Consider the following 23,369-nt stretch of genomic DNA (forward strand, 5'->3'; position numbering starts at 1 on the left):
TAAACAATCTATACAAGTTGAATGCGTATAATTCCTTACTATTCAAAGAAAATATTTGTATGATTCAGAGGTAGATGATTTCTCTCGGTGATCCTATTTTGGTAGGCATTCTCCCCCCACGCTTCAAGGAAGGCATGAGAAAGGGTCATAGCGAGTACCTGGGCCGTGGTAGCAGCTTTCGTGCTAGTTCATGGGAGGAGAAAGTCGAACAACTGGCATGGCGCTCGAAATGATGTAAAATTTGACAATGGCGTCAGTTGGGTAATCCGTCGAACAGAACCGGATCCAGCGATCGAAAAACGTGGAATGCGCAAACAGGGCTCTCGTTCCGATCTAAAAAATATCGGTCGCACGGTACAACGCAATGAAAGTTTTCATCAGTACCTCACAGTTGAAATGAAGCATCACTTCTCGCCCAAACTACTAACAATGAAATCTAAATGCACGACTAGTTTAGATTCCACTGTTCCTCATGATATGGAGCTTTGTTTCGAGTTCTCCTTCATCGAATCTTTCAGTACAGGTTCTCCCAAATTCGATGCTCACTGAAAGCATCTCGAGAACTATAAGATTCAAAGAAAAAATCTTCGAAGGCTCTTGATTTCTTTTTTCGAAATAATAAGATCATAGAAAGTAGATCATAGATATTTTGATCCGATCTCGAGTTACAAGGCGTTTCTGAAAAATGACTGTTTCAAATATTTCGCTATATCTTGGTTTCTGTTCGAGATATACTCGTTATGCAGGGTGTTTCCAAATTCGACGTGAACCTTGGAGGAGGTTTTAGTATGAGTCATTCGCTATCGTTTGAGCGATATTTATTGATATCCGAAAATCAACAGTTTCCCAGATATTTGAGTTCTTGTGTTTTTTGGAAGATTTCCCACCTTACTTCATTTTTCATCAATTTTTTTTACGTTGGCCAAGTTTGATTTGAATTTTGTATTATTTTCATCAGAAAAAGATTTGTATGAAAAAAGCAAAACTATGCTGTATTATGGAATACGCCTGTTTGGGAATATACGTGAGTAATCTTTCTGGGCCTCGGAAGCATTTCATACACAAAAAGAATATCTGCATATTCAGAATTAATACACGTAGACATAAATAAATAAACTTTATTGATCCATTAAGACATTACAGTATAGGACAAGTCAAATACAAATGATCCAAAGAAAAGTAACAAAATAAAAAGAGAGGAAAAAGCAAATAATTAGTGTACAAGATCACAACACCAACTCGGAATAACCAACTCGCATAATAGAATACATTATAAGTAATAGGATATTGGGATTTTGAATATTTTGATCCCTTTTGAATACACATTCTCTATATTTATGCCGAACATTCAGAAGGTTATTTAAAAAAAAAAATGCTGATGAAACGAAACTAGTTACTGCATTCTAACGAAAACTTTTTTATGTAGTGTAGAAGGAATTTGGCAAATTTTTTAAATACATAATTTTGTCATACATAAATAGTGAATTTCTAAAGTTGCAGGAAAATTAATATTAGAAATTGATTTTTCTTCTCTTCATATACCAACTTTCAAATCATACTGATTCTTTTTCAATATCTAATACAGCATAGTTTGGCTTTTTTCATACATATCAAATCCTTTTCTGATGAAAATAATCCAAAATTATAATCAAACTTGGTCAACGTTGAAAAAAAATTGACGAAAAATGGAGTAAGATGGAAAATCTTTCAAAAAAAAAACAAGAACTCAAATATCTCGGAAACTGTTGATTTTCGGATATCAATAAATATGGCTCAAACGACAACAAATGAGTCATACTAACACGTCCCCCAAGGTTCAGGTCGAATCTCGAAACATCCTGTATAATATAAAGATAATCAAGAGCCAACGGCGAACAGCAAAGAGTTATAATATACAGGGTGTTTCATTTGAATTATCGAAGTTGTTGGACTATTAAACGAACAATTTTGAATTCATTAGAGAGTATTCTCGTATTACTGGTCACAATGCGAATAAAACTACGAATTTAGGAGCCCAAATTGGCATATAACCCATTTATCATCGATATAAATCTGCATAAAAATAAACAACGAATTCGGAAACAATCCGGAATGCACGTTTCTCACAGTTATACGGAACCCCCGCCGAATTCGAGAGCGCAATCGAGACGAAAGATGAATTGTTAAAGCGGCTTCCGACGCCGCTGCGGAGGAACAAAAACCGCATATCTAGTAGGCCGGGAAATGAAAGGGGACCGTTTCCGTCTAGCGCCCCTCTTTCGTCCCGAAGGGGGACGAGGAGGAGGAGGGGGAGGAGGGTGAAATATGACATGGAACTCCAGAAATTCCCGGTATCCCGTTAGAACAACGTTGGAGCTGACAAGAGCATTCCTGGCGGATAACGAGTGGGCTTTGTTGTTTGTGGGGCAGGCGGGAAGAGCTCGACGAAACATAAATATGGACCCGGTAGCGGAGCGCTATAGCTATAGGTTTTCAGCGAAAAAAAGTGATGAGTTTGCGTTGTGTTAAATTATTTAGGCAGGATCGGGTGGGTTCGATATCTGGATGGGAGACCGCACTGAAACTCCCTAGAAAACGTCCACACAACTTATCATTTTAAAATAGAAGAGATGTGTTTTCTTCGATAAAATCATGATAAATATCTAGATAGACCGTTATGTTAGGAGTCCATGTTTCTGTCCAGGAGCTGAAATTCATAAAATCGTTTTGAACCATTTGCAAACGACTGAATTGAAAAAAACTGATTGAATAAAATAATAGTTATTTGTTTTACTAGGCAGCAAAATAGTAGATTGACTGCCGCGGCTTATAGTTCATAGCCGAGCGTAGCCAGGCTAAGAATTCAGCCAAGGCCTTTTTATCTCTAAAACGGTAATTAATTTCTATGATCTGTAATGAGTATCATATAAGCCATAAGAATTTCTCGAAAAAACGTTTGTGATAAATTTAAACGAAATTTGATGCTATAAAAATCTATATGTCTATAATAATTATAGTTTGAAATTTCTGACAGTTTTGTGGAAAATCATCCGAGAAATCATCGGATATATTTATATTACGGACAGTGATGGCAACTTAGAATTACTTACTCGTCCAGGAATAAGGGAGGTCGCGAAAACATGATCGCCAAAAATGTGGAATGTTTTATTCTCATTGAGAATAATCATTTTGCTGCCTAGGCAGGAAAAGTTATAATTTGGTGATTGATATGTATCTACAAAATCAATGTTGCTGTCAGAGAAAAAGTAATTTTCACGATTAATTTATTGTCTCCAACAATTATTTCGACAACACCGTTGCTTCGTCAGGAAAATTTTTTGATTGATCACTACTGATACTATCAGTCAAAAAGGTAGCCCGACGAAGTCACAATGTTGGCGAAACAATGGTCGCAGACAATAAAATATCAGTGGAAATACTTTGTTTTACTTAATTCATAACGAATTGCTACCAGGTAAGGAATAAGTCCATCAAATATAAAAAAGCTCGATGTTTTGGTGTCACACGTTCTGACGCAAAAATATCTCGTGGGCCGAATTTCCATCCGCCAATAGCTTCTGAATCTCAACAGAATCAACCCATTTGTGAAGCGAATGGTGACTGAAGATGAAAAATGAACAGGACGCACACATCTTTGATGACACTCCGAAAGCTAACATGAGAAGTTATTTTGCATCCACCCTATAGTCCGGATCTTGCACCAAGTGACTACCACCTGTTCCTGTCCATGGCCAACACGCTTGGGGGTACAATTTGGACACAGTACAGGCCTGTGAAAATTAGATATTCGATTTTAGATTTTTTTTGCAAATAGGGACAATGGCTTTAACGAGAGGGGTATTATGAAGTTGGATTCTCGCTGGCAACAGGTTATCGAAAAAAACGGCGCATATCTGACTTAAATTGGATGATTGTAACACTTTGTAATAAAGTGAAAAATATATAAATAAATTTTTGTCCACCCTGATAATTGGTTTGAAGATGAGATATTGCAATCTTGCATTTTGATTCTTTCCAATGGTTTTTAGCATAGGATTTCTGACAAATGTTGATAGAATCATCTGAATATTTGAATTTTACAGTAACTTAATAGTACAATCTGAAAAGAGTAGATGAATAGGCTCCTTCCTATTCCAAAAGGAATGTGAAATTAGAAAACGAGAGACGAAGGAGCGAGTTTTCGAACGCATGAGTGTTGTAATTGCTTTCTACAACGAGTATTAGACGATATTCAGCCCTATTCTGTAACTCGAATAGAAACGAACGAATCGGATCGTAATATGATAATTCAGAATATTTCAGTTTCTATCGCGTCCAAATTTCGTATTCTGTATCCAATTCTTCTTTTATCCACAAATATAAGTCGTAATTGATATCCATAGTAATCCTATTTGACTTACAGATTACCAATTCGAAACGATTTCGGTGCATTTCTATTCGATCCATTCCATCTCTATTCGATTTGAAGTTGCAGAATAGGGCTGATCGTATTTCAGTTAAATTTGATGAAATATTGTCGAAATTCAATGGAAAATTCAGATTATATATCCTAGTAACTCTTGTATTGTATTTTGGCAGTTGGTGTGACTGTTACGAACATTGACAGATTACGGAATTTGAATGTTTCGAATTTTGAAATAATTTAAAGTTACACATTAAATTCGTGAATTATTTCTGACGAAATTGATTCAATACCACCAGTATCAAGAGAAATTGCGAATAATGATGCAAATCAATTCACTATATCCAAATGATATTATATTGACAAATGACGTGTGTTGAATTTGATAGGATCGGAAGTCAGTGTAGACAACCACAAAACTAAAAATATAACTGAAAACGACGCTGTAATGAGTTCATTGCAGCACTGCTTTTAGCACTTTAATGAACTCAATGCGATACTGAAACAGAGAAATTTCTTATGTAGATCTTTCGTAAACCATCATTTGATATCGGAGACATTTTTTCGCGGAAAAGTAGCAGAATTGCCATTTTTGTAAAATTCACGTAAGCACAACGTGCGATCCGATTCCGAGAAACCCTCCACAGCGATCCCCACGTTGTGTTCGCGCAGTAGGTAAGCTAAACAAATTTTTTCTGTAACTAACGATCACACCTAATCCGCAATGTCATCGATGCTATATCGGTAATTCAATAATTCGAAGCACGTGACCTTTTTTCCCGATTCGCCCACTCTCCCTAACCCTTGTAGCAACAGTCGTAATTGCAATTAGCTTCGACATCGGGCCGTTCGCGTCGACCCTAATAGGACGCAGTCACATTTCGAGGATGCTCGTAAACGCGTATAATTGCCGCGTATTGAAGAAAAAAAAATATCTAGGTCCCGACTCCTCCAAGAGCGCGCGTTTATGAGGCGACCCGCGGCAGATTGGAATATGGTTAATCTACTAAACTTGCCGCAGAAATCTACTAAAAATCTACCAACAACGTTCAGAAATCTACCAAAATCTACTGATATAATTTTTGACAAAATTTCACGAACGGCGTTGCATAATATTTTCACATTATTCAGAATACACTTCATTCTTATGTTTCTTATGGTTAAATTTTACATATCAAATTAATTTCACGCTTTCAAACAATTTTTCAACTCTGGAAAAAGTACCTCTCCGAGCGGGGCTCAAACCCGCAACCTCCGAATTACTAGTCCGACGCTCTCGCCGTTGAGCCGTTAAATCTTACTCCATGAATAGGATAGATAGTAGAGATGCGTACAGATTCGAAAATAATACAAGAAAATTTCTAAGGAAATCGTAAAATCGTTTTTGCCATTAGTGTTTATTTTTCAAAAATTACTCATTTTCATAAAAGTTCTTTTCCCAAATAACTTAAAATATTGCCAAAAACATGCAATCGCTGGCAAAAATATACAAGAAACCCAATAAAAAATAACCAAATACAAAATTCTTCGAACATGGATGTTCGAGCCACTAGATACGTTTTGAAATTAAATCTGAAATACTGATAAAAAAACGACCACAGATAAACTAGTTAGTTTGTCTATGTCTATGGTGACTCTATACGCTCTATTAGTGAAGACGTCACACACCGCCATTTTAGTTCTCCTGTCAGTGTTCGGAATCCAAACAAACAAATTGTCATTCAAATTAGTACGTTGTCGTTGAAGAAATTGGCTTTTTTTGATACATAGGATTATTTAAGGAACGATTTTACTATTAATTGGTGGACGGAAGGCACGAGAATAATATAAGTAAGTTCGAACTTGAAGTTCAACTTTTTCAGCTTTTTACAAAATCTGGGGAATGATACAGGATTCAAACTTACTGGTATTAACCTCGTTTCTTCTGTCTATCAATTAATACTGAAATCGTGCCTCAAATACTCTTATTTATGAAAATAAGCCAATTCCTTCAACGACACCGTACTAATTTGAATGACAATTTGTTTGTTTGGATTCCGAACACTGACAGGAGAACCAAAAATGGCGGTGTGTGACGTCACACTAATAGAGCGTATTGTGTTGTGACGTCACCATAATATCGTGACAAACTGGAGCGTTTCAGCGGGAATTTTGAAGACTTTTTTTATTTACGTATTTTTTTTTGGTACTTTCTATATGTTTCCATGAATATATTATTTTTCGTGTTTCTATAGGGCTTATCTACAAAATAAAAGCAATTTAAAAATATAGACAACATCCCTTTTTCCTCGTATTGAAGAAAAAAATAACTAGGTCCCGGCTCCTCCAAGAGCGCGCGTTTATGAGGCGACCCGCGGGGCACAACCTCTGCCCGTAGTCGACAGTCGTTGACATATTTTTCCTGGTCGATCCTTCAGAGTCCGCCCACCCTAGTCTCGTATTGAATAATACCGAATGATTGATCGCAGGCGGCAGTGGCATGCCGGCGTTCGGAAGTATGTCAATGAGACTCTCTTGTTGCGTACGCTCGCATTACCCAGCAGATGAACCGATGGATCGTTTATCGACGTCGTTTATGGGCGACGTGTTGGGATTTCGATACGCCGATAGAGGAGCGAAGAAGGCTAGAAGAATTTTCAATTTTTTTTATTTATTTATTTTCAAGTCTATTGAAATTAGCTTAACGTTAAGATAGCAGAACCAACAGGCTAATCGATTTATTAAGGGCAATCTGATTACACTATAATTTTAGGCTAACGTTTGAACCTACTGCCAAATTTCTGAATTTGCGTTTTCGAAAGCAATCCTGGTCTCTGCTAGCTTTACCATCCAGCTAGCAGAATCCAACCATAAAAAAAATCCTCAGAATAAATTCACTTACAAAGTAGTTTTGTCTCTATTTAGGCTGATTTCTCACCTTATTACGACATATTTCGATTTTTAGTTTAACGAGATATCATGGGTTCTACTAGATTCACTCTAAACTAGTAGTACCAAATGCAAATCAAATTTACATGAAGAATCTGATCGAAACATATTTTTTGGCTCATTTTAGGCTAACGTTTGAACCAATTTCTAAATTACTTGATTTTTGTTCTTGAAAAATATCCTAGGTTCTGCTAGCTTCACCGTTTAGCTAGCTAAACCCAACTATATAAAGAGAGATGTCATGGGTTCTACTAGAACTAGATTCACCCAAAACTAGCAGTACCAAATGCGAATCGAATATATATGAAAAATCTGATTGAATTGAGAGTGTATCTAGTAGAACCCATGATATATCGTTGAACTTAAGACCATAAAATGTTGTAATAAGTTAATAAATTAGAGCTGAAAATAAACTTACTGGATAGGTATTGAATAGGTTCTTTAAGTAAGGTTGGGTTTAAGTCTAACAGAATCCATTATTTTTTAAAATGGCACATCAGGGAATTTGGCAGTGGGTTCAAAAGCCTAAAATGATCTAAAAATGATTGTGCCATCAGATTTTTCCTCAGAGTAATAAACAAGAATAAAGTCATTTTCAGTAACAAATTTTCTCCCCAACATGAACTATCAAATTTGACATGAAGCGCGCGGAAATGAAAACACATCAGTGATACCTTATTTCTCTCAATTCTCGAGTTTCTCCACAAAGAACGCACTTCTTAAGTCCCATAGTGAATCAACGTTTCATATCAACTTAAAATATATTGAAATAAATACCTAAATATATCAGAAATTCAGGACACATACTTCAAGCGCGCCAAACGACGTGAAACAACCGATGACAGTAGGAGAGCAAAAGTTGTCAAACCATGAATTTCAGCAGGTAGATACAGAAAATAATAAATATTCTGCTTAATATAAATTCGACGATCAGGAAAAATATCGGATTCCAAATATTCAAATTTACATATTCAATCGGGAATCACTCAAATAAAAATATTTCATTTAATAGAATATACATTCATAGCGAAATAATAAAATTGTCTATTTGAAAATATATCACAATCCGACAACGTAATCTAACCATGTCGGGGACATGTAAAAATTGCGTATACTCCCTCTATCTATGTTTATTAGTGTATGATTGAAACCGAAGTAATCGTCCTGGATATATTCATAATTATATTATATTTCATTATAAAAGTTTAATGAGTCTTCTTGATAAAGGATGACTACCTTCAGTAATGGCTTGTTCTGTGAATCCTCAACAGAGAAACCGATACGTTTAGTTAGTTTGTAGTTTCTTACTTGCAATTTTGTTGAGGTAGATATACACGTGGTAAGTTTGTAAATTTAATAATTTCGTTGAACTATAAGGCAATGATGAGGAAAAATTGTATTATTAAATACAAAAATTCCGGAACGTACGTCTGTCTTTATGTTAATTTAGTTGTTCAATTTATTAACCGTTAGCTAAATTTGTACAGTTTTAGTCATTTTGAATTTTCTTTTGGTTGATTATTAAATTTGTCATTTTTAGAATTGGAATATATTCCAAGACAAAAATAAACTAAATATATCATACAGATATATTATTGTGAAGGATTAGACACAAAGTTGTCAAATTATTTGATTCATATTTTATTAATAAATTGTGAAAAGTATTGTCAAGTGTTTTACTGTTTTTATTTATTTTCTTTGAAAGTATGTTTCACCAAGGGATATGCGAGGAATCAATTTCGAATACATTCATAATGTTTACTAGAGATACATTCGTCGATTTAATTAACGAGTACACGCCGTACAACATAACCTAACCCAGTAATACGTTCTCGTTACCGATCTGGCACAGTTCGGCCGAACAATACAGGTCAGAGAAAAACACTTCGAATAATTGTGAAACGACCGTTCGCTTTGATTATTTTGCCTAAAAAAAAAAACTTTCACTGATTGCGTCGCCGATGTCGTCGTCGACGACAGTGGCGTCGGCGGAGGGGGCGACCAGAAGGGGTCGCGGCCTAGTCGAGCGCGCGTCTTTTGTTTCGATCTCGCCTACTTATCGTTATTAAACACCGACTTCCTTGGCACCGTTATGGGAAGTTTATCGATATATGGAAGTTTCGCATTGAGAAATCGTGTCGACGCTATCTCGGTTTCGCTTGCCCGAAATTAAGATTGCGCGATTCCGATCTGGTTTAGTTTCGCACGTTGCCGATTATACACTGTGTCCGTAAAGTATGGAACAAATTCATTTTTAGCTACAAACAGACCATTTTAAGAAATAATCCTGAAACACGTCGATTTTTGATTTTAATTTACCGTATTTTAAAATAATAATCTAATATACAGGGTGAATTACTTTCGAGTAATGACGTCACCGTCATTTTTTTTAAATGGAACACCTCCATTTTGTCTCAATTTTTCGATTACTCTAGCTGAGCTGATTCCAAAAATGTATCACATGTTGATTCCAATTGGTACAGAGTGGACAAAAATACAATAGTTTTGTGTGTGCTCATAAAGTAACGCGTAACATTCTTTTTCTTTATTAGTTAAATTAACAATATTATCAAAAATACTTATTGTCTAGCGGCAATTGTTTTGAATGTAACACCCTGTAGTTTGTTACATTTTAAGATTAATAAAAATGTATAAAAATAAGAAATAATTTCTTTCATATTCTGCCTGCTAGACCACAAGTACCGAACATGTTTGGAAACAGCTCATTTTTATTAATCTTGAAATGTAACAAACTACAGGGTGTTACATTCAAACCATTCGCTGCTAGACAATAAGTATTTTTGATAATATTATTAATTTAATTAATAAAGAATGTAACGCGTTACTTCATGAGCACACACAAAACTATTGTATTTTTGTCCACCCTGTACCAATCGGAATCAACATGTGATACATTTTTGGAATCAGCTCAGCTAGAGTAATCGGAAAATTGAGACAAAATGAGGGTGTTCCATTTAAGAAAATGACGGTAACGTCATTACTCGAAAGTAATTCACCCTTTATATCAGATTATTATTTTAAAATACGGTACATTTCGTGAAGATATTTCCAAAAACAAATGAGTTATGCGAAAAAAAAGAAAATCTTGACTTTCAGTTTTTTCGAGATATCTCAGGAAACAATGGAAATATTTCGGATCTGTTCACACCAACACGCTCATCCCTAAATAACGGAACTTTTTTGTAATTTAAGCCACTTTCTAATGGTTTAAGATATCTCTGTAGTGTAAATAGTTCTAACCCTGTATAGATATGTTTCAAAAAAGGAAATCGAATAAATATTGCTGATTACTGTGAGCCAAATATTATCCCAAATCGTTGAGAAGTTACAGAAAAAATCCCTATTTTTTGGAAATAGAAAAAACATTTTTTGACAGAACTTCTAATATTAACTGCATAACTTTATGACTGGTATTTTTGAATCATTCTGTATATTCTACGATTTAAGGGGGGAAATAATGAAAAGTGCTAAATTTATCGCCCGAGGAAAAAAATTACCTGCCTACAAAAATGTTGCTTAAAGCTTGACATTGTTACTCAGTAGTATTTGTTGTTACGAAAATATTTGGTAGTTTTTGTCGATATTCTGCCTGCATTTTCACTCGTTTACCGACGCTATCAAAAGGAAATTTTGCATAAGTTGAGGGCAGATTCAGGAAGAGTGAGTCAAACCTTATCGTTTGAGACCATTCCCGGTTCAAAATAAGAAAATTACGGGCATCGTCAGGCCCACCCTTTCCAGAGGTCTAAGTGAGGGATAGCCTTTCAGAGGCAGCATACGCTCATGTTGTTCCCGAACACTTTTGTTTTAAACTTCATTCGAATGAATTCATTCAAAATTTGGTTTCCTCTTCAACCTGAAAAACTCAGATGAGAGTACTTTGAGGAGATATGCTGAAATAGTATAGAAAACATATTCAAATAGCAGCCTTAATTCAATCGAAATATTTAAAAAAGCATATACCTGTCAGCGATATCATATCATAGGATTGCATAAAAAAAATATCAAAAAAATTAACGTTACACTAATTCAAAATTTAGTCATTCGAATATACTTAACAAATCGATCGATGTTGAAGTGAAATCAAAGTTGAGTAATGAAACAAAATGAAAACCAATTGATTAAAAAGTTGTTTCTACCTAGGCATGAGGAGAGTCAAAGATCAGAGCATTATCCATATTTTCCACGAATCTATTAGGAAGATCATCCAATGTTGCCAGTTTTTCACAGTTTTTGTTATGGCTGTATCTGAAAAACAGCAGAATTTAGATTCGTCATGCTTCAAGGCAGAAATATGGATTAAAAATAGAAAATACACTGCTGCTCTGAACTATTTGTCAACCAATGATTCCATTGACATAGTCCGTAAATGATAGTATTCAATATCACAGAAAATGTTTAGCACAATTTTTAATCCTACTCTAAATGAACACAATTTACAAATGGCATTGCCCATTTGCAGTGGCGTGTACATTCTTCAATCATGTAAGAAGTCTATTTACACGTTATATTTAAATATAGTATTTATCTGCCTATTTTAACCTTGGAATCAACAATAATCTATCGCATTGAATTAAGAGTCCTATTTCAAGTACCTTAATACATAATTATAATGTGGAAATGTTTCAATCATCAATCTTGGTTCAGCCTCCACGTTGTATACCAGAAAAGTAATACTTCAGTCCCTTCGTTTAAGTCAACTATAATTGTTTGCAGCGGTGAAATATTGCAACTTACACTAAAAATTCAATGATTTGGGTAGGTAGTGTATATTATTAATATCAAGTTATATACAAAAAAAGTTGCGTTATTTAGGGATTACTGTGTTGCAGTTAACAGATCCAAAATATCTCCGATGGTTCCCGAGATATCTCGAAAAAACTGAAAATCGAGATTTTCTTTTTTACTGTATAACTCATTTATTTCTGGATATAACTTCACGAAATTCGGTTTGTAGTCATTATCCAATATAGAGATTCTAATGGTGTCTTCAGATTTTTTCTGTTTTCCATTGTTTCAGAGACGCGACAGTCAATTTTTTTTTTCTTATGGACGCCAAAGTGGTTTTCCTTATGAGGTGATAAAGAAAAAATTACGAATTCAACAATCTATCACACTCTACAAAAATATCGAGTCTAGGTACGCAAATTTGAAGAGTTTTTATGTGAAATCATCATTAGACTATCGCGTCTCTGAAACAATGGAAAACAGAAAGAATCTGAAGACACCATAAGTATCTCTATATTGGATAATAGCTATAACGAAAATTTCGTGAAATTATCTCCAAAAACAAATGAGTTATACAGAAAGAAAGAAAATCTTGACTTTCAGTTTTTTCGAGATATCTCGGGAACCAATGGAGATATTTCGGATCTGTTCACACCAACACGCTCATCCCTAAATAACGCAACTTTTCTTGTAATTTGAGCCACCCTGTCTTTCTAACGGTTTTAGATATCCCTGTAGTGGCCCCTCTGAATAGTTCTAACCCTGTATATAAGTCCAAAAACTGTATATCTTTGAAACGGATGACATTTTTGAAAAACCGATAACGGGATGTTTCTCAACAAATCAGCGGCTAAAAACTGTGTTCAAAAATATAGAGTGTCCCGTTTAAGAAACACTATTTTTCCTCCATATCTCTGAAACGATTATTAATATTTATGATCTGTTATGAAAATCATGAACCATAAAATTACTTAAAAAAAAACGTTTAAAAATTTTTCGAATATCTCAAACGAAAACCAAGATATGACGAAATATTTGAAACGGTCATTTTTAAGAAACGCCTTGTAACTTGAGAACGTATCAATTTAAATATCTATGATTTGCTTTCTGTTTTCTAATTATTTCGAAAAAAGATATCGGGTGTCCTAGACGATGTTTTCTCTAAGTCTTATAGTTCTCGAGATGTGTGCAGTGAGCACCGAATTTAGGACATCCTGTACACCATTGCACACGTTGGAAACACGTACTTTTTTTTTAAATTTAGATAGATATTAAAGTTATATCCCAAAAGACCCATGTCAAAAAATTCGAATATCTCCCGCTAAGAGTATAATTCTAACCTTTATGATCTATTGTCAGCGGTTCCCAAAATTTCCTATCCCGCGCCGTGTGACAGAATTTACTGGTGTAGCAGCAAACGTTGTCGAAATCCATTACATCGATAACTAGTGGGCCTTTGGCATTGAAGCGAATTCGCGAATCGTATCGGCGATGCTGAAAATACACTTTGGGCAAGGTCGAAATGCTTTAGGTGATTACAGCGGTTTTATTCGGCTAGATAATGAACAGATACAAACTCCAAACAAAACTAATCGTCTTCTCACTCATGAATTTGGCCTTTGGTAATAGGTCAGATGCACGTTACGCAAAAATAGGGCGGGTTCCGCATTGACGCAATCTATTTTGATGAAAAATCAGCACAAGTGATCTTTTTTTTTCTCTGTTTTGGATAAACTGTTTCCTTGAACGAGGAATATACGAGGCCGATTCGTATTAGCTGGAACGCACGCGATTGGACAGACCTTCTAGACGATAATAATACCGACGTGTTGTTGATCGATCTGTCAGTGTTTCACGAAAATACTTTCTAGTTATTTACAAGTTGACGTATTGACGGACGAAATTACTTAACAATATTCGAGGAAGCTCACTCAGTTAAAAAAAATTCTGACACATCTGAAAACATTAGAAGAAAATTGAACACTGATTATAGAACAGATTTTATGAATTTGACTCTACGTACGACATAAATTCAGAAAATTCCAAATGAACATGTTAAAACACTATCATTATTTTTCTACGCAAAATACAACACAATCATAAAAAATGGAGTTTTAATTTGAAGAAATAAGTTATGGACAAATTCTGATCACAATATTTGAAGCACCCTGTGACGAGTTCCTTAAAATTCAGGTAATGCAGAATATTCCCACATTCTTCTACTTCGAACGTGTGAAAACGAACATAATACATAGTTCCATTTTTCTTTCAGTTTATTTCTTGATATTTTGAAAAACCATTTGGACAAACGCAACGATTCGAAAAGAAAAATATTCATAAACTAAAAAATTTAAAAAATGCTGCATTTTTTAATCATCAAATTAATAAGATTTTAACAGCTTCTTTAAAATTTGTATTTTGAAATGTTTCATGAATATTTGAAGCGAAGAATAGCAAATGAAAAATATATGGTAATTAGATCTTTCATCAGTGCAAGAAAAACACGTACCTACCACATTAAACTACATACATCATATTATGCAATATCATCTAAAATGTAACATTCAAACGCACTCAACTAATTGTGTTACATACAAACATTTTGCACACGCTAGTAATTCATATAAATAAACCATTAAATTTCCTTTCTGTAATCATCTTCTTCCACCCCTCTAACATACAGGGTGTAACCAAATAAGTGCCAAAGCTTTTGAAGAGAAAATCTTTGTGGAAAATTGAAGAGTGTCTTTTATGTAAACAAAAGAACTTAGGCCTATGTGGTCATGTTTTACCAAAAAAAAGTATGAATATTCTTTCAATTTTGTTGTGATATTTTAAATGGCTGAGACATGCAAACCTTATTGCATTTTTCAGCAGAAATTTTTAAATTTAAAAATTTCGATACAAATTTCAATTTCAATTCTTGTACAGTAACCTTAAAAGTAATAGCTTTCTAATGAAAATATTAAATATAATTTTGTACATGAACAGATCGTCTGCAAATGGAATCGAAAAAAGGAAGCTGTTCCGTTTTCGTTTTTTTTGGAAATCATCTCAAAATGACATTCATTCAACTCTTTAGCAATTTCGAGAAAAAATTTTGTTTCCAATTTTTGAAAACGTTTAACTTTTCAAGGAAAGGCCTTAGAGCTTCACATGAACAACCCCCTACAATTATTCAACCCCTGTTAAGGATTCTCAAATAAATTTATTATAATTCAATATATTATATTGAAATAAAAAGTCCAATAATTTTATAAAATATTTAATCTAAATGCTCAATCCAAATTCCTGAGTTAATCTCAGGTTGATTCATCTAAGTTTCAGTTGAAAATATTTCAGATACAAGATGTGTAGATAAATTTAATTGAATGGGTTCTTGAAATATGACCGCAAGGAAGGGGATATTTGAAAAAAGATATAGCTTAAAAGAAGAGAAGTGTTATTTTGATAATTTTGAGATGATCGAGTTAAAATAGTTTTAGATCTCAAAACTGGTTTTTGGTAGAAGTAATGATAAATCTAATTCAATAATATTGAAAGTTAAATGAAACAAATAACAAATAATTCAATGGTGTATGGAGTAAGACAAATATAAATCGAGAAAGCCGAAATAAGAAGAGAGTTTGATTTAGAATTTCGATAAAGGAGAATGAGTCAATAGAATACAGGACTTATTGTGGAATCAGGATTGAAAAAACTGTGATTAGGATGAGTGATTTCAAATTATCAGTATAAAGTTTTCTCAATAGTAAGAAATAAGATACAAGGTTGATTAAGTTCTTTGTTGTCATTTGAAAATAAAATATTCGTTAATTTGTTATTCGTAACCAACTTAGATCGAGTTAAAAAAAATATATAAATTGAATTTGAAAATAATACTTATGAAAATTTAAACAAAAATCAAAATTTACTTATTATTGATCCATAACAGAACTTATTTGGTAACACCCTGTATAAAAAAACGAGAGCCACAGTGAAAAATTGCTGATGGTATGAACGTTACGCGGAAATATCTAGGTTGTAGGTGATAAAATTTTCCATTAGTAGTAAGGTGCAGTCTGTAGGAGTGATAACGCGCTTCGCCTAATTTCCCCAGCGTAATATCAGATACCTCCTACGGAAAACTGTAAACATGCAATTTTCGACCGCGACGAGAAATTTTCCCCAATCAACTATTCTCGGGAGATTCAAAACGCATTAATCTTTTCTCGAAAATGCACCTGCAGTTTTAATGAAAGCGACACCCACCCGAAGATATGGAAAAATATGTGCCCTGCTCGGTTAGTACGAAGGAAGATTCACGGTAGAATTAGCGGTACATGATAATCTACTGCGGTTTATCTACGACTATATATTATACACCTGTGGTTTTTGCACTTTAATACCATGCAGGGAGATCCACATAAAACAGCTGGATATTTCAGTACGAGTTCTTCCGAAAAATGCAAAGACGGGTCAAACTTTATTTGAGGGGGAGTAATGTGAATGCAAATTCGTGGGTGTACGATCCCTTAAATAATCATAAAGGAAAAAAGTCCTGTAAACATTTTTCTTGTAGTCCTATTTTTTAGTGACAGTGTTACGGTTCGGGGTGACCGTTCGGTTCGGTGGACATTTTGGCCACCCCTGGAATATCTTCTGACAGTAGTCGATGGTCGGCCATCCATCCTATATAATGCATATATCTTATCCATATATCAAGATAATACGCTCTATTAGAGTGACGTCACCTACAGCCATTTTGGTTCTCCTGTCAGTGTTCGGAATCTAAACAAATATTGTCATTCAAATTATTACGGTGTCGTAGAAGGAATTGGCTTATTTTCATAAATAAGAGTATTTGAGGAACGATTTCAGTATTAATTGATAGACAGAAGGAACGAGGTTTGAATCCTGTACATTCCCCAGATTTTGTAAAAAAATGTGTTTATCAGTTGAACTTCAAGTTCGAACTTACTGGCATTTATCTCGTGCCTTCTGTCTATCAATCAATAGTAAAATCGTTCCTTAAATAATGTTATTTATCAAAATAAGCCAATTTCTTCAACGACAACGTACTAATTTGAATGACAATTTGTTTGTTTGGATTCCGAACACTGACAGGAGAACTAAAATGGCGTTGTGTAACGTCATCACTAATAGAGCGTATTGGTTTGATATAGAAGTTAGGGGTTGAATGGAATGGTGTAAATTATCAGAGAGATAATCAGATAATCTTGAAGGTAGTGCATTTTGTGAAATTGTAAATTTCTGTTTGGCGTACGTTTTGGTATAAAAAAATCTGGTTGAAAGTTATGGGTGAAGAAGGGGCCGGGATACTGAACGAATCCTAATTTTTGAGAAATTGAGTTTAAATTGTTTATTATTTCCTCCCACTTCTTTGAAATATCTTCCCAGGTAATATTGTTAGCATATAATAAAATAACACCTGAAATTTTAAGAATGTAAGAGAAAATGTTGGAACGAGTACATTATTACTGTAAGCAATTTGCACATCGTATCAAGAATTAAAAATTAGTTCAGAAACTTGACAACTCGATTTTCTTCACTTTCAAAAAGTTTTTTCAAACCAAAACGAGCACAAACTAGTTTTTTTTCAGTATATTTATAAAAACAATTGCAAAACCATGAAAGTCATGTGTCACTCGACCCCCACACCAAGGAACTAATACAAAAATGTCAGTGACAAACTCGAGTGAGTTAAATACACATTCAGAAATTGCTGCAACAACATTCACCTTGATACCAGAAACATCGAAATTCTTTTATAATAAAACGTACGCAACCTTTAACGAATGGTTGCATCGACACATATAAACTCATTTTTCGAAAATTAATTTCGTCATTGTGAGAGTTTGTATTGTGTGCTGCCGGCTGTCCGTCCGTAAACACGATAACTCTCGTACGGAAGAAGTAAGAGACATTTTTCAATTTTCAGAGTAGGTTAAGATCTCGAATGCCACGGTTGAATTTGTTAATAGACAAAATCCGACATTGTTCAGAGAATCAAATTGTTAACCTGTAGTTTTTACGTTAAGAAAAATTAACAGTAAAGACCATGTTTTTCAACAAAAAATATTGATTTTTCTCGAAAATGTACTTTTCTGTTATTAATAAATCATATCAAGTGACATAAATGAAACACTTGAAGCCATTTATTTCCTTGAATAATAATAATGTTTTTTGTCAAAATTAGATGACATTTTATATGGTAAAGTTTGTCGGTGAGCTAATAAATCATCCTGTATACCTATAATTATGTGATATTCAATTGGAGCATAAATAAGCAAGTGCGCAAAAACTCCCGACTTCTATGGTGGGTTTAAAAAAATTTTGATCTTGGTGATTTGCTCGATCAAATCATTTCAATATTTTATTTCAGTTGATTTTTAACACTTCCATAGATTTTCAACCACAATCAACGAGTTGATCAGACAATCGAAGTTTTATGAAACCCCTCGTTAGTCGTTAGTCAGTGTTTTCATAATTTTTATAACAAAAAAATCGAGCATTGTCGATTTGCTTAAGTTATGTAATACAGCTTCCGAATTTCAACAACATTTATCCCAAAAAACAGGCCAATAATTGTATCTGATGCAGCCATAGAGTTATAAAGATAAAGAAGGAAGAAGAAGGAGTATATGCAATTTTTACATGTCCCCCAACATGGTTAAATTACGTTGTCGGATTGTGATATATTTTCAAATCCACAACTTTACTATATCGTTATGAATGTATATTATATTGAATGAAATATATTTATTTCAGTGATTCCCGATTAAATATGCAAATTTGAATATTTGAAATCCATTTTTTTTTTGATTGTCGAAACTATAATAAGCAGAATATTAATTATTTTCTGTATCTACCTGCTGAAATCCAAGGTTTGGCAACTTTTGCTCTCCTAATGTCATCGGGTGTTTCACGTCGTTTGGCCCGCTTGTTTGTTTTTTGAATTTCAGATATATTCAGGTATTTATTCCAATATATTTCGAGTTAATATGAAACTTGTATTCACTATAGGACATAAGAAGTGCGTTCTTTGTGGAGAAATTCGCGAATTGAGTGAAATATCGTATAACTGATACGATTTCATTTCCGCGCGCTTCATGTCAAATTTGATAGTTCATGTTGGGGACAAAATTCGCTTACTGAAAATGACATATGCTCCCTCTATCTATGTATTACTCTATGAATTCAGCCAATCTTACCGGAAAGCTTTCTCTATGGTATAATAACTGTGTGTGGTACATTTTACGCCAGATTCGAGCATTAAAATAGGGTTGCTTCACTACGTGAATAAATGAGCACAGCCCTGACCCTTCCCGATTAATTAATGACATCCAACACCAATATGGCGACTGCAAAGTGGAACGTTCCGTGTCGTTGCGATATCGAGGTTGCGTTCGGTGGCTGCCGCTCGTTCTGTGGCCTCACAAGGGTCGATATTCTGTGTACGGTCGTGAAACACAGAAATGTTCCCAACTCTCTCTGTCTCTCTATCGAGATCACGGTTCACGGATCCCAAATAAAGTTCTACCTACTTTTACGGTCGGAACGACAAACTGGGGCTCTATGCATAATGAACCATCGAAATGATTATCGCTCACGAGTAAGATGGATTTGGAGGTCGCCTTTGGTCCGGGCCACAATGAGAGCCGTCCCACCTTTTCCTCGAACAATGGCTGTGTTGACCTCCATTCTTGTTAGATTATCGGAATTGACTGCAATCGAACCCATTCTGGTTCAAAATTTTCGACAATAAAGCTTCGAAATTGTTGGAGGCCAAAACAATAATTGAAACCCTCAAAAAGTGTCAAAGCTTAAATCAGTGGTTCTCAAACTTTCGATCGTCGCGCCCCCTTGTTGTAATTCGAAAAATTTTCCTAAAAATTCAAATAACACAATTACATTCCATTTCAAAATATACCTGTTGGAGTATCACTACAAGAAGAAGAAGAACAACTGATAGATGTTTCATCAAGTATACCTTACAAAAATTGAACTTTGTTAATAAATCTTTAACGACTGAGCTTTCGAACGACTACTACCTTATAAAAAACAAATCGCTTAGGATTCTGCTGCTTTTTCCAACGTCTTTGTGGAATTGGATATAGGTACTGTACTTGCTACCTTGAAATCCAAATACAGAAATAAACTTGAAGTAGAAAATGAACTCAGAGTGGCCATCTCCAACATGGAACCAAAATTAGAGAAATTGTGCACCTTGAAACAAGCTCATGTTAGCCATTAGATAGTCCTTAAAATGTTTTTGTCATTGTTAAATAAAATTTCAATGGCAACTTTTTTGAATCTCTTTTTAGGATTTCATCTATTTTATTTTCCTTCTCTCAATTTGAGAAACGCTGGCTCAAACGATACAATAAAGAAATTTTTGGTTTCAGCTTTAGGGATTCAAGGCTTGACTTGATATTTCAATTTGTGCAATGTCAAGTCAAGTATTTATTCCTCGAGTATTTGAGAAATCAAGTACATTTTATTAAGTTACTTGATAATAGCAGTTTTATTGTTTAGTGTGCACATTAATAAAAATATACTTATTTTATATCATTATATGTATATATTATATTATTAAACTTTTTTCATACAAGAACTAGAAATATCAACTACTTTAAAATGAAAACACAACTAAAATCACTATAAAACATAGAACAAAATATAGAAAATTAGTTTCTATACGGGTTCCACCTAAATGGCCTATTAGATGTTTATGGAAAACTAATCATAATTTTGTGCTGAAAATTTGCATGTTGTGGTTTGAGACAATGATCTTCCTCTTTAAAATATTTCGAGATCTTTAAAACTTCCGGTTATATCGGAAACAGACTACTACGTCTTTATTTCAAATGAAACAATCAGGATATTATTACATCATTAGATAGCTTTTTTGATGGCAATTTCAGCAATATGCTTTTTTTTTAGTGGATAATTGCTTGATTTTTCTACGATAGATGTCTCGATAACTAAATTTAGCATTTCATTAATCAATTATGCGTAAATGACAATTATATTGCTTTATGGATTTCTCGACTATCTCAAAACGAAAAATTTATTACAATTCATGAAATATCAAATCTAGTTATCGAAACATCCAGTTTTGGTTTCTATCTATGTTTTCCGGAAGTCATAGACTACTCCACACAATTATAAATTGCGGGTTTTAATCATTTGAAGTTCTTCTTCGATAACTCTCAAAGTATTCATTTTAGGTATACGGTTTTAGTAACCCCCCTCTTTTTATACGTAGAATTGACTAAAATAATAAAAAAATATAGGTTTCAATTCGAAAATCTTGAGTTTTGATGAATTTGAATTGTCCAAGTTCATGATCTTCTGATAAACAGCCTGTACATTTTTGGTCCAAACCGCAAACAAACTTATAATATTACGTATTTGCAGAATCGAAAATGAAAAAGGTTTTTCCAAAAGAAACGTTTTCTGCAGAAATATTCGGAAAAATGTGAGTCCTCGTCGCCACAATTTTTTTCATGAGAATCTCATTAATTCATGAACCGCTGAGTTTTTGCTCAAGGTATTGCAAGAATCATCCTGTATAGCATTTATTGAGCAACCACCTATTTGATTACATAACTTTCCATCCAGGCATCTAATGGATTTTTCGCCTAATCTATTGCTATTTTTGTAACAGTCAGAGCAGCTCTTGAAAATTGTCTTTAAACAGAAGCTGAAGACGCTGGCGTTGATAAGCATCTCTGGCCGTTTAACCCAAGATTGGAAAAACGTGTTCTCATCTCTTCCACCATTCTAAAATACATTCAGAACTATCAGCACGTGGTACAGTCAAGAATTTGTCTATTTCATAACTCAAAGCCATTTCATTTACTCGAATAATTCAAATTTTGCAGTGTCCTTTGATACGTGTTCAGATATTTCGTGACGAAAATGAGAAGTAGTGAAAAACGTACTTCTTTTCCGATATCTGGGCCACCGCGTTGATGTTATCCGAGTAGTCTGGCTCTCCGAGTGGATGTTGCTGGTTATTAGAGCGAGGATCTCGGCCCCCGTGAATCAGAGTACCGACTCTCTCACAGACACGAGGCACATCTGCCCCCATCGCATGAGACCAAAACGAAATATTGATGACACCGAACCACGACACCGTGTTACTTTCCACGGCAGCGGGATCGCGGGCCCACATCTCCGTTCTTTCTCTGTCTCTCTCTAGCCGTACCTGCGTTTTGTATACGACGTGTGACGGCGATAAGTTGTTCACCTCAATGTTTGTTGAATTATTAGGTGAACTGGTTGTCTAGAGCGAGGATTGAATGGAACACACCATTTTTTTTTGTATGTACTTATTTTCGACTGAAATATCGAATCAGGAAATGCAATGTTTCGGGCAAAAGGAAAACGACTTACTGTTCTCGACGTTGGATTTCATGATCTTTTTTAATTCGTCACAATGTCTCAAAAGGGTTCGACTCACCGATGACGAATCCGTCTTCAAATTCGATTATGTCCGTCCGTATATAACACTCAGTAATGAACATTGGTAGAGGGAGCATACGTCATTTTTAGTAAGCGAATTTTGTCTCCCATATGAAATTTAAAATTTTACATAACGCAGGTTTCTCCACGAAAAACGCACTTCTTATGTCCCATAGTGAACCAACCTTTCATATCTACTCAAAATATATGGTGATAAATGTCCCACCATAAACTATCAAATTTGACAAGGAGCGCGCGGAAATGACAAAATATCAGTGATACGATATTTCACTCAATTCCCGAGTTTCTCCACAAAGAACGCACTTCTTATGTCCCATAGCGAATCAACCTTTCATATCGACTCAGAATATATTGAAATAAATACCTGAATATATCAGAAATTCAGAAAACAAACTTCAATCTCGCCAAACGACGAGAAACAACCGATGACACTAGGAGAGCAAAAGTTGCCAAACCTTGGATTTCAGCAGGTAGATACACAAAATAATGAATATTCTGCTTATTAGAAATTCGACAATTAGGAAAAATATCGGATTCCAAATATTGAAATTTGCATATTCAATCGGGAATCACTCAAATAAATATATTTCATTCAATATAAAATACATTAATGACGATGTAGTAAAATTGTGGGCTTGAAAATATATCACAATCCGACAACGTAATCTAACCATATTGGGGACATGTAAAAATTGCATATACTCCCTCTATCTACGTTTATTACTCTACGAGCGCGCCAAAACGGAAAAACATCGGGTCGAAATCAAAAACGGCAAACTCCCCCTGTTGGAGCGGG

At 34.5% G+C, this 23,369-nt stretch overlaps 1 protein-coding gene across 8 annotated transcripts in view; it reads right to left on the reverse strand.

Moving 5' to 3' along the window:
- Positions 1-23,369, reverse strand: part of LOC123670925 (protein roadkill) — a 114,210-nt gene that overhangs the window by 42,857 nt on the left and 47,984 nt on the right. For 2 of the 8 annotated variants that reach the window (XM_045604516.1, XM_045604517.1), the window contains one exon: positions 11,491-11,599. The exons of the other annotated variants lie outside the window; for them this stretch is intronic. In XM_045604516.1, coding sequence (XP_045460472.1) covers positions 11,491-11,498 — 8 coding nt within the window. In that variant the 5' untranslated portion in view covers positions 11,499-11,599. The remainder of the gene's footprint in view (positions 1-11,490; positions 11,600-23,369) is intronic. 8 annotated transcript variants of the gene reach the window in all.

The sequence above is a fragment of the Harmonia axyridis genome, chromosome 1 (assembly GCF_914767665.1).
Source record: "Harmonia axyridis chromosome 1, icHarAxyr1.1, whole genome shotgun sequence".
In the NCBI taxonomy this organism is placed as follows: Eukaryota; Metazoa; Arthropoda; class Insecta; order Coleoptera; family Coccinellidae; genus Harmonia; species Harmonia axyridis.